Source organism: Epinephelus fuscoguttatus, linkage group LG6 (genome assembly GCF_011397635.1).
Source record: "Epinephelus fuscoguttatus linkage group LG6, E.fuscoguttatus.final_Chr_v1".
Lineage (NCBI taxonomy): Eukaryota > Metazoa > Chordata > Actinopteri > Perciformes > Serranidae > Epinephelus > Epinephelus fuscoguttatus.
Window position 1 is genome coordinate 3,266,552 of NC_064757.1, and position 12,885 is coordinate 3,279,436.

A 12,885-nucleotide genomic window follows, 5' to 3' on the forward strand; every position below is an offset into this window, starting at 1 on the left:
CAGTTATAATGTCCTCTGAGACCCTCACAGTCCCAGAGTCAGACCACGCCCACTCCAGGAACACTTCAGAAAAAAACTAAAGAAAACTAAAATGTGTCCTTATCATACTCCACATACACTGGAGCCTATGTTTATAAGTGTGGCTGCTTGCTTTTTTGCGTACTTGACCACATAATACCTAAGATTTCAATGACTACTCCCCTATCTGACACACACAGTTTTCATAAGCTCTTTATGTGTGTTATGAGCATAATGTAGCAAGGTCTTAACTTTAATTTGAAGGTTGATTTGATAAATTTGATGAAATATTCTGTTACTGTGTATCATTTCTTACCAAATAACTTCTTAACAACTTGGGCAGAACTTGTCAATGGAGAAATTCCACAAGCTACTGAAAGATGATTACATTCATGTTTTGACTTTTTTTTTGATTCTTCTTATCAAAAGTTGAATACACAGCTTCTTAAATGTAAAATTTTGAGCAAATGTCCATTAATTCTAATTAATAAAGCACCGGTGGACAGTTTTGAAAATGTCTGAACACATTTCCTCTGGGCACAGTTACTTACAGTAAAGTATGAGAAAGGAGATGCCATCTACAGCCATGTAGCTAAACAATAAAAAAAAAATACCATTATTTGTTTGTAGCTATAGCTGTTTCCCATGTCAACACCGCACACACACAAAGTGGCATCCTGTGAGTAGCTTAAGGGATGTGAATGTGCATAGTAATAAACCACTATAATCTCATAAATCATTTTGACTGCGGGCACGCCCCCTCTCCCCTTATTGGCTGCTGCGCGCTTTATGTCGGTTACGTCCCCTCTTAGCAATTTAAATAGTGCCTTGCGCAATTTGATGAATAGTGTCGTTGTCAAAAGCGCTGGAAACAGATCAAGGAACGTTGATAGATGGACAGCTGGAAGAGAGAGGAGAGGAAGAGGAGCTGCGTCATGCCTCCTCCTCACGGTTACATGTAGTTATTTCTCTTCGGAGCTGGATCTCGGGGCGACTTTCCTCAACTCTTACCGTGTTGTCCCGGGCTTTATGTTGTGTTGCTTTGCGTTTGTTCTGGAGAGCTATGGAAGGCAGAACATGCCAAGTCTAAGTGTTACAACTGCATGTGTGTCGACGTTCCTGTGAATATTTTCTCAGCTTCTCAAACTTTACTACAGGCGGAAAAGCTTCGGCTCGTAAAGGTAACATCTTGTTTTTCCTCTTTCTTTTACCTCTGCGCGCGCATTTCTGAATAAAGCTTTCCTTTAGGCTTACATCTCCTGGTTGAGACAGCATGTCAGTTAAGATAATTTAACATAGATACTGTATAAAGTTAGAACTAGTTAGGGACCGTTTGTTACTTATTGGGGGGGGGGGGGGGTAGTGCACATCGGAGGAGGCATGTCAAATAATTTTGAAGCACTGGGGAGGGGCTTGTGTTTTTTTTATTTTGGGTAAGAGGAGCACATAGGCTACAAGTTTAAGTGGTTTTACTTGGTATTTATTTGAAATACCATCTAAACCCCAAATCCCATTGATGGGTTTGAAAGGTATGTTTTCTTTGAAAAATACCATAATCACACCATTTCTAGTAGTCAGAAAGTGTAAAAATAAATGTTACCATCCAATTTCCGTAATTTTTAGGGAGGATTTGCATTTTGCTAAATAAATTAGCTGTTTATATTTGGTGTGAATATAAAAAAATATAGATATTTATGGTGGAGGAAGGGCTATGCATTTACCCCCAGTCACCCACCAGGGAGGCTCAAAGAAAAATATTTGTAACTTTGGGGAGGGTCAAGATAAAAATAAATAAATAAAAAAAAAATCACAGCTCAGCCACCCCCTTCTCTGATAAATAAAGTACAGTCCCTTGATGCTGAATAAAACACTTTTATACTCTTCAAGTATTACATATAGTCTTTTAACTGGCACTCTTCCAAAAGTCCAATTTGTTGACTTCCCCCTTTCCTCCCTGCACACCAAAATACACTGTTGACTTACGGCCTGTTGCATTAAGTACCTTTCCCTCTGTGTACTTGCCAATCCAAAAATAAGATTACTTGTGGTATATTAACGTTACGGAGTTTCAGTGAACACAGTTTTAATATATTTTGCACTTCATGTGTGCACTACTATGTACAGAGACATATCTGAAAATATTTAAGTTATTCTCTCGTGTTGATCGATATGTTAGTGTCTGGGTCAACCTGTGAACCTCAATCACAGCTTTTAAAGGGATCATGTAACAATTATTAGCAGTCATGCTGAAGCCCTGTCTAGGTTTGTCACAGCAAATGAAAATGGCTGATGTGTGCCTAGTCATAAATACAAAAAGGGCTTTATCATAAACTCCTGCTCTTAATTATTGCAAAATAAATATCCTCCAATGGAAACCGAAATGAGTACATTTTACACAAAAATATGTCAGTTCTGACATTTTACAAGGAATCAGTGTGTGAGAATTGAAGTACTCTTAAAAAGGCAGAAAAGTGAATATAGCTGGGTCCAGCTGTTCTACCTGTCTCAGTTGTCAAACCTCTACTCTATGTGTCTAGGAGCCTTTGAGGGCCCACATCAGCATGGTGAACAGCCAAGCGTCAGGCATACCGCCAGCCCCCAGGTCATGTGCAGGATGCGGGGGGAAGATTGCAGACCGCTTCCTGCTCTTCTCCATGGAGCGCTACTGGCACACTCATTGCCTCAAGTGCTCTTGCTGCCAAGCCCAGCTGGGGGACATTGGCACCACCTGCTACAGCAAAGGGGGCATGATTCTGTGTCGAAGTGACTACATCAGGTGAGGGGAAGGAAGAGGTGGCAGAAGAGGAGGAAGGAGGAGGCGAGAAAGCTGCTGGTTTTTAGATTTTGGCTGCACAGACTGAGCAATCTGTGTTTTTGTGTTTGCAGACTGTTTGGGCACAGCGGGGCGTGCAGCGCCTGCGGCCAGTCGATCCCAGCCAATGAAATGGTGATGAGGGCGCAGGGAAATGTTTACCACCTCAAGGTAAATCCCCAGTTCTCACATCAATGGGCTTTATCTGCCGCTGCTTGTTTGACAGAAACATCTGGGATTTGTTGGGGAGAGACAGTGGAACGGGAGGATGTGTCTCCTTAGTATCAGGAGAGAAATTGGTTGTGTCCTCCATCATTTACCTCATGTACTCAATTTCAATTTGATTGAGACATATTTTAAGATATTTCAAAGTGATTCATATTTTTATTAATACTTATCAATCTGGTTTCAGTGTCTCAGGTGACTTTGCTGACAAAATTTTGTTTCAACTCTTGATATCATGCTCAAAATATATTACTGTGCTGTAGCACGTTGAATTTGATCAATTTCTGACCCTCTGTTTATTTTCTGCTGCTCTGTAGTGTTTCAGCTGTGCCACCTGTAGAAACAGACTAATGCCTGGCGATCGTTTCCATTACATCAACGGTACAATCTTCTGTGAGCACGACAGACCTGGCGCTGTCTTGCTCAACAGCCACCTGCCTCCACTTCAGAGCAGCTCTGTGCTGACAGACCAGAAGGTGAATAAAGGGGTTATTGACATGACGATACAGAATCATCTGTATTTACAGCAAAGCATAAGTTCTCCTTGCATAGATATGAATATATTTATTAACCCTGGGGCACCAGCAGGACATGTCATTAATATGAAGAAAATGATGCAGCAAAGTGGGTAAAAATAAAAAATGTCAGAGGTGCTATTTTTTATAATGCAATCAACAGTGTTTACACCACAATATGTCACAGGAAGAAATAAAAAATAGAGTCTTAAATATAACAGTAGAAAGAAAAGGTGAAAAACAATAGAGACTTTAAAGATAATGTATTTATAAATGGCAGTGGTGGAATGTACATTACTCAAGTACTGTACTGCAAGTGCATCTTTGAAGTACTTGTACTTTGCTGAAGCATTTTCTTGTTATGTTACTTTACACTTCTACTCCTTTTTATAGGGAAATATTGTACTTCTTACTAGTCATATCTCATCAGTGATTTTACAAATGAATACTTTATAAACACAGTGCATCATGGGCTTATAAAATACATTTTTTTCAGATTAATGTAAAAATGTATTTTATGTTTAAAATGAGCTCCACATTGACCAGATACAATATTAAGATACTACTTACATGTTAATAGGGGTGTAAATCACTAGTTTCATCACAATATGATGTTATGTAGCTTCTTTGGACAATGATACAATATTTTCTGTTATTATAAAGTCTGCCACGCTGCTATTTTGATTGAGTGTGATTCAGGGGTCTGCGATCGATATGAGTCAGTATTATATGATCATTTAACACAATCTTTTTACAGAAGAAGCTGCTACCCCTTTCTTTTTTTTAGTTTTGGCTAAAAGGATAAAAACCACACTTACACAATGTAAATAAGTTGTTAAGTTTACTTAAAATTGACTCCATTAACACACATAAAACAGCACATGGGATAAATTAACCCTCAAATCTTTTTGTAAGAAATCCTTTTCTGGAAGAAAAGTTTTCATATAAACCCAAACCATCATCCTTCTCCTAAAACATCAGGACTATCTGGCTCAAAGCTGAAAGCAGACTTTTCCAAACAGCCATAAAACAACAGCATCATAATACAAAAGTGATTTGGCTCATTAACTGTCAAGGTTCATAGACAAAACAACTGTTTTTAGCTAGTCACCCATTATAAGCTTAAGCACCTTTACATTACCAAAATTAGCCCAGCAGCTAGTGGACTTTTTCTTTAGCAACAGCTAAACAAATTGCTCACTGCATCTCCCAACAGAATAGTACGATTAAATTTCAGCCTGCATGCATGTTTTTTTCCTGCTTAACATTATTGAGACAGAGCAGCATTTTAAGAATTTTAAAATAAAAATAAAAATGTATCCTAAAGATTATGATATGGACTGGTCATTAATCATTAAATCGATACATCAATCCAGATTGATGTATTGTTACACCCCTACGTTAATGCAGCAGTAATTGTTATCCAGTATTATATATATAATACATGAAAGTGACAGGTATTATTCTGCTAATAATGCTTTTACTGTTGATACTTGTTTACTTGTCTTACTTCCACTGAAGTATAATTGTGAAAGCATTACATAGTAATGCATACAGTTGAGTATTGGTAGAGTAATTAGGAATCTAAATACTTCTTCCACCAGTGAAAAATCAAATATGATTGTGGAACAATGATGCTAAGTGATTTTCCAGTGCTCTTTACAGCTTGTGCATTACTACTATAATGTAACAAATGATTTTAAATCATATTGCATTTCATATTGTTTTGTTTTTTAGATTTTATTAATTCTCAAATAGGTATTATACAATAGATTGTATTTGTTCATGTGGGTGTGTCTATGAGAGAACAGAAACATGAACACAAAAGAACAGCTGTGGGGCTTTGTGTTCATATAGCCAGAGGGTGTCTGTTGTACCAGTGACCCTGACCCTTCTCCCTCTCTCTTGTCTTGTCTGCAGGTATGCTGAGTGGCAGAAGTGCTGAGTGTCGCCCTCACCCTTCCTCCGAGCTTCACTTTTCTTCGGTGCACTGTTCTTCTCCTGCTACTGTCATTGTTGTGGATTCTCATCACGACCCGCCTCTCCTCCTCAGGGAGGACACAGTTTCTCACCAACATCCCTGCCCATCACCATGCCAGAGACTATGTACCACATTCAAAGTCCCATTTATGTCGTGTTCAGCGTTAATGTGGTCTGTGCATCATGCAAAGACTTAGTGCTGACTGCACTGGCAAAAGGCTGTTTCAGGACTTTCAGGAAAAGTGGAGGAAAACAATGACGATGAAAGCCTGCACCAACAGGAAGGTGGAATCAAAGATCCTCAAATGAACATTTGATGGACTGCTGTAAAATGACTGTCAAAGCTTTGCTTATGCCATGTGGCATCCATTTCCCTGAGCGTCAGTGTTTTTAATGAACTCTTGATCTCTCTCTTGTATTTGTTAATCTGAGATCTAACACACTGAGTATGGAATATAAAATTGATGGGTGTCAGGCAAAAATCCAGAGTATCTGTAAGTATTCATTCATAGAAAACCTTTTAATGAGATTAAAAAATGTTTGTCAGAAGTGAGATTCAAATCTTGAACATAAACTTTTTTTAAAAATACTTGAGGATAACAAAATGTAATGTTGCTGTATGATTACTTTTCAAACGCCCTGCACAAAGCACTGAAAAATCCAGTGACATTTTTTTCTTTTCCTTCTGTAGAGTTTCATTTCTTCATCAGATGCCAGTTCAATGTGTGAAAAACAAATTGTGGAGTTAAAATTAAAAATCCTATAAAATGATTTTCCTGTTACATGTCATGAATCGCGTCATTTTGAAGCCCCTCAACGGCATTGGAGTGCCATTGTATTGCATGGCACCTAGCACGGTGGATGTGACTGTCTCACTCACTCCTTTAGCCCTGTATGGTGAAAACATGCCTGATTACCCTGAGGAATGGAATTAAGGGGCTTGAGCTCTGACCATTTACAGAAGCAATTAAACATGAGCCCTGTATCTGTGCTGCTGGAGCTCTTGGGAGGCTGAACTTGGGGCATATCCTGTGGCTGACTGGCTCAGTGGCTGCCTGCCTCTAATAAAGCCTAATCTGAAAGCAGGCTAATTAAAGAGGAGTGGCACCCTCTATATCCAGGGCATTTGAAACAATCTGATGTATTTACTGTTTACCATGTTCTAATTAAAGCTCCAACACAGACTGGTTTGTTTCCCACCACAGCTCTTTGTTCTCTGCCACTCTGCATGGCTTCTGAAAATGATTTTCCTGAGCTCCATCTAATTTGTTCTAACTCTGAGTGCCTTTTTAATGCTATGTAAAAACTTCCAAGTCTCAGCATACCATCGGAGGTTGGAAGTTAATCTCAGTGTGATAGCAGCAGTAGAAAGCAGAAGATAGGATCTGCTCTACTTTCACACCTTGTCTGGGAGCATGGCAGCCATCAAACTCACACCTTAATGCGCTTAGCTACTTCAAAACGTCCCACTTGTCGTGGTAGGTGCTGATACTGCATCAATTATTTATTCCACGCCTGATCAAGAAGCGTCACGCAAATTCATTAACGTATGCAAATGATCACAATTACAATTATCTTTGTATCGTGATGGTGAAGAAATAAAACCTCGGCACATTCCCGAGTCCCACTGCACCACAAGTTACACTTTGCATTCAAACTAATCAAGCCTCATCTGCCTTTTCCTAATTAGCCGGAACGTTCTCAGATGCCAATTAGCAGGTCTCATGAAAAGGCTCTTTGCCATGAGGCGTTGTCTTTTATCAGAGCTTCTGCAGGTGTGTGGCTCACCATGTAGCCTGTGTCATAGGAAAGTGTTTATTCCTGCTAATTAATCATATTAACACATGCAGATGAGTGTAATTGCCTGAGCGCCTCCACCTCACACTGTGTGAAGACACAAGATGATGCCAGGATATTTTTACATGCTCATGATGAAGAGGACCAGTGAAGCCTCCTTCTTGCCCAGACACTCCCATGATATAGATCCAAGATGGCTGCCCTCCTTTAGCCCAGTTCTCTTCTGATGCTGATCTGCTATTCTGTCAGCCAGAAGCTCTTTCGAACTACTTGCCAGACAGAGTGTTTGGAATTGGATGATGTGCTGGCGCTAGCTTATATATCTCTGTGATGGTCCAGTCTGCTTTGTGTTGCCAGATGTAAACTAAAGTCTTAACAGCAGGAGAACACAGGGGCTTAGTTACCATGTAATAACTGTTGTTAGGAGTGGTTTCAAAATGGAAGTATTTATTTTCACTTTAAGTTTGACTTCATCTTTAATGCTAAATACTCATTACTTGTGTTTTTGAGCTGCATGTCTATGAGAGTACTTACCAACTGCTGTTAGCAATACCACATCTTCGCCTAGAATCCTGCATGGGTCCATTTTTGAGAACCCACACCAGCCCATATCCATAAAGCTCTACCAGAACCGACGCGTCATTATGTCTAAGTCAAAGTCATACCTGCCTGCACCCATATATGGTGCCGTAGCATTGTTTCGACCTCTCATTGTTCCGACCTCTCATTAGTCCGACGTCCCGTTGTTCCAATATGTGATTATCACTGTATTTGTGTACCAGAGATACAAGTGTCATAGAGAGAAGAGAATGAAACACCATAACCTCCTGTTATTAACTCTGGGGTTCAGGTTGTGTGGGGAGCTCTCCGCGGTGCTGAAAGGCTCCTGGCGGGTGTATTTCTGCCTTGATGGTGCGCCGCGACCGGTTCTGGGTCAGCTGGGAAATGTTTGAGGCGAAACAGGCTCACAGCTTATGTGTTTGTCACTTTCTTTTTCATTTTAACCCACACCATGATCTTTTCCTAACCCTAACCAAGTGGTTTTTGTGCCTAAATCTAACCAGACCTTAACCACAGGGCATCATGAACAATGGGTTTAATATGGTCAGAACAATGGGATGTCGGACCAATGGGCTGTCGGAAAAATGGGCAGACCCTGTTTTATTTGTGAATAGAAGATTACAGGTTAGGGTAGTACGACACAGTTGTTTTGAGCGGAGTGGTGAGCGAGATAAAATTTATGATGGAGTGGAGCAGAGCGAAGAATGCGCAGAACCAAGCAGAGCGGATGAGCGGCGCAAAGTGACAGGTCTGCGAGTGAGGAGTGGAAATTTTCACCCACTCCGCTCACATGCTCTGGTTGACATGCCACTGTCCCAGGCCTACCTTCAGAAATGCCTCATTCAAGGCCATGACCTCATGGAAGAAATCACGGCATTCTGCCTATGGAAATTCCACCAGAGCATTCCCTATTGAGTAACCCAACTAAGTGCCACCTCAAAAGCTGTGCTAAAACAGCCCCCAAAGGACGTCAAAGAGGTAGAGCATAAACCTGAGGATGTGCAGGCGGTTGACCCGCAGACAGAGGTAATGCCCACCTTCAGGTCAAGTAGCTGTTATGTCCCACAGTCTGCCTCACATCTGTAGAAGTCTGAGGAGAGGAACCTCATTGATCTGGACAGCAAGGTCACCCACAGACAGGCCTACACAGAGTATGTCCAGTCCAGTCAGTCCAGTCAAATCATGATGCTCAGAGTCAGGCCGTTCACCAGTTTCAGGAAGAAAAGAAGGTAAATCCTGAAACAAACTGACTAAACTGTGGACAAATAAAGTACTGCCTGTTCACGGGGTGTATTTACCTCTTTGACTTACCTTTTGTTTGCTCAACCTGATGGACAGAAGTCTTTGTGTATGATGACATTTATTTCTAATACTTACCTTTGGTTCTGTACTTCTGTTTGCTTAAATCCTGAAGGAAGGATCTATGGTTCTGAGTACTCTTTTGTCGAACCTGAAAGGCAAAATAAATCATTTTAAATTTTCTAATTACCTTTTGTTGAAGTATAAAGACAGAATTTATAGTGCTTAGTTACGTTCTGTTCAATCTCACTGAGTATCAAGGTTATAATAATAAGTATTAAAAACAAACTAAAAACATTTTTTTTTCTCCCACATGGAGTGTGCCTGGCTGTGGCTTGGGGGCTTATTCCACTCATGAATTTTGAAGCTTTTATGTGTCTTATAAAAGGCAATTGCTCACAAGTGGCTAAATGATACAACAGAACATCATCTTCCCAAATGCGGCCTTACAGCCTTGTTGTGGTAGGGATGTTAAATCATGCAACCGTGGTATAGTTCCTTATAGCCTAACATTAGCTTTTTACTTCTGGCAATTGCATTTAGGCCTCAAAAACCATAAAAGCGATGCTTATTTGTGAAGATTATTTTGCTGAAAAATAGCCACAGATCTTATTTTCTGCAGTATTTCAAAACCCAGTGGAAAAAATTCCATAGACTTTTTGACAAGAGAACAAGGACAACATTAGCTTAGAGTAACAGAGTAACCAGGAAATAAGTCCTCATAGCTTTTCATTTTTTAAGTCATTTTTTATCTGTGAGCTCCACAATCAAAATCATAAAAAGCATAAATCTAGACAAAGAAGTACACAGCCATTGGTAAGTGAGCAAATATGTTTGGGTTGTAATGTCTGTGACTGAACCCAAATGCAGCACTCAGTGACATTTGGTAATGACCTTTATTTGTACACAAGGGAACAGAAACATGAGCTGACAGTTCATTTTTCGACCCACACACAGTCTGTGGGTTCAGGTCTAGGGAATGGACCGGGTCGCATTCGGAAGTGGGACCGGGAATGAGGACGTGAGTCCTCAGATCCGAACAGTTCAGTCTGACAGCAGGCAGAGATAATAAAGAGGGGCTTACTGATGGTGTGCATGAGAAGGGGAGGGCTCCAGAATCAGAGGAGCAGTCCAGCAAAGCAGCGGAGCTGACAAGGTATGAGTAGCAGGAAAGTAGCGGCCAGGCAATGGATCAAGGAGCTGACAGGTAGGTAAAAGATGGACACACACACACACACAAGGCAGTGTGTGGCATCTCACAGCAGGGAACTGACAAGCAGGAGGGAACACTCACACTGAAATGTTGTGGCAGGAAAACACCACACAGCTACAGGCAGAAGGAAACCAGAGACACTGAAGCAGAACTTGTGGTCAGGGACAGAAGGCAATTTATTGGGAAACAGACGACGTAGACAGGTCAGAGGCAGGCAGGGTCGGTAACAAGGAATCAAGCTAAGAGTGAATGCTGGAAAGTCTTGCATGAAGTGAAAGAACAATCTGGCACTGAGGGAAAGGCAGCAGCTTATATGCAAGGATTGCTGATAAGAAGCGGCTGGCAGCAGGTGAGTGGAGGTGTCTTGATGAGGGGGCGTGGCTGGCAGGTAGAGTGGAAAAAACACAGGGAAAGCAGGGGAGCAGAATGCAGGCTGTGACATGGGTAAACTGATCCCTTAAAGGAACAGTGTGTCAGATTTAGGGGGATTGTTAGAGTTCCTTCAGTGTTCATTGTTCAGTGGGTTTTTACGGGAGCTGAATTATCCACAGAGGTCTCTTCCTCTCCAAAACAAATGGACCAGTTGATTCAAACACAGCTGTAAGACATAATATATATTTAGATTGCTTCTCCCCAATTTCTCTTTAAGAATTAACCGCAGTGATTTCTTCATCTAAATCATCAACGTGTCTCTTAGACCCCATCCCAACTAGGCTACTTAAGGAGGTCTTACCTTTAGTTAACACTCATATATTAGATATGATCAATATATCCTTATTAACAGGCTATGTACCACAGTCTTTTAAGGTAGCTGTAATTAAACCTCCACTAAAAAAGCCCACCCTGGATCCAGAGGTGTTAGCCAACTATAGACCAATATCTAATCTTCCCTTTATGTCAAAGATCCTTGAGAAAGTAGTCGCAGACCAGCTGTGTGATTTTCTCCATGATAATAATTTATCTGAGGAATTTCAGTCAGGATTTAGAGTGCATCATAGCACTGAGACAGCACTAGTTAAAATTACAAATGACCTTCTGATTGCTTCAGACAAAGGACTCATCTCTGTACTTGTTTTATTAGATCTTAGTGCGGCGTTTGACACTATTGACCATCAAATTCTGCTACAGAGACTGGAACACTTAATTGGCCTAAAAGGTTCTGCATTAAGCTGGTTCAAATCTTATTTTTAAGTATTAAGTACTAAAGTTTGTTTTGGAGTTCCGCAAGGTTCTGTGCTCGGACCAATCCTATTTAATCTATATATGCTTCCTTTAGGTAGGTAACATCATTAGAAATCACTCTGTAAATTTCCATTGTTATGTGGATGATACACAGTTGTATTTATCTGTGAAGCCAGAAGAAGGTAATCAATTAACTAAACTTCATAACTGCCTTAAAGACATAAAAACCTGGATGAGCACCAATTTCCTGATGTTAAATTCAGACAAAACTGAAGTTATTGTTCTTGGCCCCAAACAACTCAGAGACTCTTTATCTGATGACATAGTTTCTCTAGATGGCATTGCTCTGGCCTCTAGCACTACCGTAAGAAACCTCGGAGCAACATTTGATCAAGATTTGTCTTTTAATTTTCATTTAAAACAACACTCACAGACTGCATTTTTTCATCTGCGTAATATTGCGAAAATTAGGCCTATCCTGACCCGAAAAGATGCAGAAAAATTGGTCCATGCTTTTGATACCTCTAGGCTGGATTACTGTAACTCTCTCTCATGTCCTATTACTGCATCTTGCTAACTCGGCCATTCTGGATGTCACTAACTCGGCTTCTTCTCTGGAGCCTTTGTGCTCTACTGTCTCTCAGGTTAACTCATATTGCAGCGGTGCCTGGATAGTGTGACGTGTGTGGTTGTGCTGCTGCTGTGGTCCTGCCAAATGCCTCCTGCTGCTGCTGTTTTCATTAGTCATACTTCTACTGTTATTATACACATATGATTATTGTCACATATGTATACTATCAGATATTAATATATACTTTCAACATATTGTACCACAGTAGCCAGAACTATAATTATAATATTATTACTTTCATTAATGTTGCTGTAAGCTACTGTCATTACCGTCTGTCCTGCATCTCTCTCTGTCTCTGTGTCTCTCTGTCTCTCCCTCTCTGTCTCATTGTGTCATATGGATTACTGTTAATTTATTATGCTGATCTGTTCTGCACAACATCTATTGCACATCTGTCTGTCCTGGAAGAGGGATCCCTCCTCAGTTGCTCTTCCTGAGGTTTCTACCATCCCGCCCCCTTAAAGGGGGATTTTTGGTTTTTTTTTTCCTTATCCGCTGTGAGGGTCCTAAGGACAGAGGGATGTCGTATGCTGTAAAGCCCTGTGAGGCAAATTGTGATTTGTGATATTGGGCTTTATAAATTGATTGATTGATTGATTAAAACTGGTAAGAATACTGAATAAAGCAGTTTCACGTTAGAAATCAATGTTTC

General features: G+C 40.5%; 1 protein-coding gene across 1 annotated transcript; it reads left to right on the forward strand.

Moving 5' to 3' along the window:
- The first annotated feature begins 832 nt into the window (after window positions 1–832).
- LOC125890282 (LIM domain transcription factor LMO4-like) lies at window positions 833–6,321 on the forward strand. Its single transcript, XM_049578851.1, has 5 exons — window positions 833–1,199; window positions 2,556–2,794; window positions 2,905–3,001; window positions 3,373–3,531; window positions 5,491–6,321. The coding sequence occupies exons 1-5, from the start codon at window positions 1,122–1,124 to the stop codon at window positions 5,497–5,499; spliced, it is 582 nt and encodes a 193-aa protein (XP_049434808.1). The 5' UTR covers window positions 833–1,121; the 3' UTR covers window positions 5,500–6,321.
- The last annotated feature ends 6,564 nt before the right edge of the window (window positions 6,322–12,885 follow it).